We start from the raw sequence: 5,363 nt of genomic DNA, 5'->3' as shown, positions 1-5,363 counted from the left end.
AATTCTTTTTTTTATGCCAATGTCGTAAAAATTACATTTTGGCATCAATATTCGATACTTTTCTGAAGATCCAATGAAAAACAAACCAACAAAAAATTGTTTTACATTTTTTTAAAATTGATTTTCATAGAAAAATGTGTGCGAACAACAACTTCTGCGAATAACATTCAAATGAACACTTTTTAATTACACGTTTGTAGACTCTTTCTTTTCAGAGAGACTTTGATCAAAATATTCGCAAGGAAAATGAGTTTTCTATAAAATTATGCTAACGAAATAAATGTAATCGCCAAAGTGATTCGAAAAGAAATCAAATTAATTAAATTACAAACCAAAAAATAAACAACTGAATGAAAAATGGATTGGCGTTCTCCACAATAATATTTCCATCAAGTTTTTTAGAATGCGTTTCCAAATAACTCAGTATACTATGGAGCAGAACATAACATACAACTACAAATGAATTTCCGATGTTGATGTACACCGACGATAAATGTGTTTGTGCAATGTTTGAATGACTAATTTGATTTGCAGCAAGAGTGACGCGTACGCTTCTCTCAGTTCATCGCATGAACGGTGATAATATATAATAGTGTATTGGTTTGCATTGTTGTACGCAGCAACAACAGATACAATATACGTATAAGATTGCACGCATACACACACATTGTACGGAATCAAAGTGCTATGAGAATTTGTAAACTTCTAATAGCGTTTCAGTTGGAATTCGTTCTCAATAGAGAAACATCTGGGAAATAAGAGGTCACACTATTTGTGAGTGAGTGATTTTTACCATCTTTTTCTTTTACCATCGAACATCACTCGTTGTAATTGAGTCTACATAATAACATCAATGGCTGACTCCGAAAAAGTCCAAGACCAACAACCGTTGAAGCAAAAAATCCAAAACCACTCGGATGGAGTTAATGGCGAATCAACACCAGACTCCGTTATTCAACAAAAACAAACGATCGGTAAGTGTTAAAAAAACAGAATCACAGACACGTTGTCTATCAAATGATTTATTTACTTTTGTTTTGACTGGATACTTGTAAAAGTCATTTTTTTGTCTTTAAAACAATTTTTTTTTTGACAAAATTATGTCGCCGCAAAAAAAATTGTACACAATCGATAAGCGCCGAGTGAAAAATCTAATTAAATTAAAAAAGAAATATTCATTGTTTTGCCGAATGCGTCTCCGGTATGCTTGCACTACATACATGTAATTGGCAATGTCTGTGACAACTGGCAATGTCTGTGTTTGTGACTAGATTTCATTCACCTTTTTCGCGAATCATTTGCTATCATGCCATTTTTAATGCTTTCAACTCATCCAAGCTTCCGATGGATTATGAAATGCAAACAAGATATTTTATACATCATAACTGATAGTCGTAATGGTTGCATTTTTGTTTTCTTCATAAATTTTACAAATGCATTGATGAATAAAAATAATTGGCAAGAATAGAACATGCATAAAAGTATCGAAGCCATTTTGTTTGTATAATTAATACCATATATGTGTGGAGCAAGCGAATAAAAAAAGAGATTCGAGTCAAACAACCAAGCAAAGTGAAAAAAAACAACACAGCAGATATACATAGTGAACGCGAAGTACGCGTTCATTGTCTGTGTATGTACGCATGAGCGGTATTGCGCACGGCTTACATGCTCTCTTTGTTTTCAATATAAACGGGTTTTCAATGTTAAACGCTTCTTCTTATTCCATTTATATACTGCTGAGTAAGGAATGAGAATAAAATAAACAACAAACCACTATAACAGCGGCTAGTATATTTTGTTTATGTTTTCGCGTCATTCGTTCGCCGTAATATGTTGCTTGTTTGCCGGCAAATATTTTTTTGTTTTAATAAAAAGCATCGTTCGACTCATTTGATGGGGTGCATTTCATTTAATTAATTTATTTTTTTGCGTTTGTTCTCTTTTTTTTTAAATAGCCGAAAAAGTCACCGGAACTGTCAAATGGTTCAATGTAAAAAGTGGCTATGGTTTCATTAACCGCAATGATACCAAAGAAGATGTATTCGTACATCAAACGGCTATCATAAAAAACAATCCAAAGAAAGCGGTTCGATCGGTTGGTGACGGTGAGGTGGTTGAATTCGACGTCGTCTTGGGCGACAAAGGGAATGAAGCGGCCAATGTAACTGGTGTCGGCGGCGAACCAGTTCAAGGTAGCCCATTTGCTGCGGATAAACGACGTGGATTCCGTTTGTGGCGACAAAGAGCACGTCGTCGCACACAAAAGTCCGAAGGTAGTGCCAACGAAAATGGCACAAATGACGAGAATCCGGAAGGAAATGGTGAAGAAGGAAAGGTACTTAATATCAATAACAACAATTACTATCAATACAAATGAGAAAATACTCAATGGATTTGGTTTGATTTCTGTCTATTTTTGGTTTCGTAAAAGAAGCGACGCTTCAGACCACGTCGCAATCGTTTTGGTCGTAACAGAGGTCAACGATCACAAGGACAAGATGCTGAAGAGTCGGGTGAAGGTGGTGAAACGACCGGTGATGATGGTGGTCCACGGAGTGGAAATTCGGTTGGAAGACGTAGACGTTTTTTCAAGCGTAATTTCCGTCAACGTAAGCCCGGCAACGAGAATGCCGGTGATGGCGATCAAAAAGACGGCGAAAATGGTTCGAACGGCAATGCTGCCCGTCGGCCAAGAAAGACACGTTTCCGTGATCGCCCACGCAATCGACCAAATAAAAATCGCAGCGGCGATCAGGTAATAAACAAAACAAAAAACATTCATAAAATGCAAAATCATAACCGAAATATTTGATTCATTCCAGAACGGTGGAGAGGCTCAACAAAATGAATGAATAAACAAAAATCGAGAGAAATCGATTTGATGACAAACAAAAACTGCATCAAAATCGCATTCTGGTCAACGATCCAAACCAGATTCCAATTTCTTCTCATTTCAATGAATGCAATACTGAAGCAAAACCAACAAAAAAATGAACAAAAAAAAGATTGATTAGAGTGTGAAGTGTGTGTGCTAAAATATCCAACTCAATTGCATTCAATGAATTTCAAGATATTCTCTAGTTTAAGACACCTCCTTGAACCATCTTAACAGAATGGTATCTTCAAAAAAATCTCACCCAGTGACTAATAAAATTGTGTGAAATGTTATTAATATAATTTCACTCATAAGGGCAGCTCTGTCGCGTTTATTTAAAACAAAAAAACACATTTCATTGTTTTTGTGATTCGAAATTATTTCATTCCATTTATTATTGTGATCAAAATTATTATTACTATTTTTTATTTTTAGACAATTAATTTTTGGTTTTTATTTTCATTGACGTTTTGGTTTTTCAGTCCAGTGTTTGCCCCGATGAAATTGATGTTAATTTTATGTTCTTTTTTGTTTTAAAATTTGATAATAAATTTAATTAAAATTTCGACAATTGCAACCTTTCGACGGCAATCGCGCTCCCTTATTAACTTTAAGTTTATTATTTTATTCTCATTTTTGCTAAAAACACACACTCACGAGATCATCACAATTGAGTGAGGAATTCGTTTCAATGTACGCATTAGTAACAAACATTTGATGTATAAGTAACGCTACATTTCAAATCGATCGCAATAAAATCAAATTCAAACATCCTCGCGAATACGAAACACTATAACAGCTGAAATAATCATTAAAAATAATCATCATTCGAACAGCAACTAATTTTTTATAACATCATACAGCAGCAACTCAATAACACCACATTAAACAAGAACCAAACTACATTTTCTAATGTAACGTTAATTTCGAATCGACATTCAAAAAAACAAAACTCTTATGGCTATATTCATGCATTTGCGAAGAACAAACATCATGTTGCATGTTCATCGTGACCCATTCGATAATATAACGACCGTCAACATAAAAAGACACATACATTTGCAAACGAATCGACATAATAAAACAATTTTTTTGCATAAATTATTAAGAACACGGAAACGGAAACATCAACACACAAACATTTTCCACTTGAATTGAATAAGAACAAATACTAAACAAAAAAATGAAAACAATGAAATTCAATGTAACAACAGCAAATCGATTGATTGACTTAAATAAAAGGTAAAAAAAAAGACAAATACTAAAGAAAACAACACAGGAATAAAAACGTTTTTTGAAATAAAATTATATAGATTGAAACACAACAAAAAAAAAAAAATCGAAAAAAAAATCTCTGCATTTTTATTCATTTATGGTTTCATTACGATGACATTTTATTGCAGCATACATTTTTTTAAAGATTGGATTGGAAATGTTCTGATTAAGGAAGTTTTATATGCAAATTGTAAAGCGGCTTTTTGGGTGACGGTCATATGTAATTTTCAAATAATCATTAAAAATCAAAAGCAGTAACAAATCAAACGGTTCAAAACCCAACCAGTTCAAAAAGAAACCAGTACATGTATTTTGTTTCGATTCATAACATGATTTTTATCAAAACAGAATTATGTTGAATATTTTGTTCGAACTGACGAAATTTGACAAATCTCCGCATCCGAATGTCAAATGTCTGAATTCACCACTGTCAAATGTTAACTGACAAACCAATGTCACCAATGTTGTTATTTACTCGGTCTCATGTCTTCGTTTTCGGTGGTGTATTCTTCTTCTATGTCTTGTGTTCTTTCGGTGCAAGTTTCAAAAAAAGTGGTGATTAATAAAACCTGTTGCATATAAAATATCAAAAGTTCACATTTTTATTGTTTTTATTTCAAAATGATCGAATTTTATTCGGTAAAACTTTTTGTTTTGTGTCTGTGTGAAACAATTTTGTTGTATGTTTACGAACAAATAAAAGAAACGCAATGCAGTAGACGCGTCACTGCGTATAGATGCATGCATGCATTCCGCAGTACAGAGCTCGCATTTATTGACTCCAGTCATATGGCGTACAATTGAAAATATAATACAATAAAACGTGTTTTATTGTGTACTTTCTTCGTACAACGATAAAACTCAACGCAAATATGAAAAATCTGAATGAAATCAATTCTAAAATGGAATGTGAAGATGAATAATTACCAAAAACACTGAATCATTTAAAAAAATTGAACAAATTCCATTTAAAAAATATGTGTTTTCAAAACAAATTCGACTGTTGTTTTCATTCATTCATCCGTTGCTGTTGTTTGTATTCGGCATATGTAATGCATACAATCTTAAGTGCTACAGAACGATACGATCAGTACGCCATACACTGTAAATACATAAACGTGTGAAACAGCGTTTAAACTGAAATTTGTTGTCAAACGTGGTGCGATCCGTATGCAGTGTATCTTTAAACGGCGATATATAGAGTGGGCAT

The 5,363-nt window shown here is 33.4% G+C and overlaps 1 protein-coding gene across 2 annotated transcripts; it reads left to right on the top strand.

Moving 5' to 3' along the window:
* Positions 1-701: 701 nt before the first annotated feature.
* Positions 702-3,248, top strand: LOC116337139 (Y-box-binding protein 1-like). 2 transcript variants are annotated; one of them, XM_031761484.1, is made up of 4 exons: positions 702-974; positions 1,959-2,338; positions 2,438-2,758; positions 2,826-3,248. In XM_031761484.1, the coding sequence occupies exons 1-4, from the start codon at positions 854-856 to the stop codon at positions 2,853-2,855; spliced, it is 852 nt and encodes a 283-aa protein (XP_031617344.1). In that variant the 5' UTR covers positions 702-853; the 3' UTR covers positions 2,856-3,248. The 2 variants fall into 2 exon arrangements, with proteins under 2 accessions (XP_031617344.1, XP_031617343.1); XM_031761483.1 differs by having other exon boundaries at positions 2,435-2,758.
* Positions 3,249-5,363: the final 2,115 nt, after the last annotated feature.

Source organism: Contarinia nasturtii, unplaced genomic scaffold (assembly GCF_009176525.2).
Source record: "Contarinia nasturtii isolate CC-2019 unplaced genomic scaffold, AAFC_CNas_1.1 Cnas_scaffold_220, whole genome shotgun sequence".
Classification (NCBI taxonomy): Eukaryota; Metazoa; Arthropoda; class Insecta; order Diptera; family Cecidomyiidae; genus Contarinia; species Contarinia nasturtii.
Note: the sequence above shows the minus strand (reverse complement) of the source record. Positions and strands in the feature narration are given on the sequence as shown.

Coding starts and splice junctions, on each gene's coding strand:
- LOC116337139 (XM_031761483.1), top strand. CDS start 854: ATGGCTGACTCCGAAAAAGTCCAAGACCAACAACCGTTGAAGCAAAAA. Junction 975..1,958: donor TCAACAAAAACAAACGATCG/GTAAGTGTTAAA, acceptor TTTTTTAAATAG/CCGAAAAAGTCACCGGAACT. Junction 2,339..2,434: donor GAAATGGTGAAGAAGGAAAG/GTACTTAATATC, acceptor GTTTCGTAAAAG/AAGCGACGCTTCAGACCACG.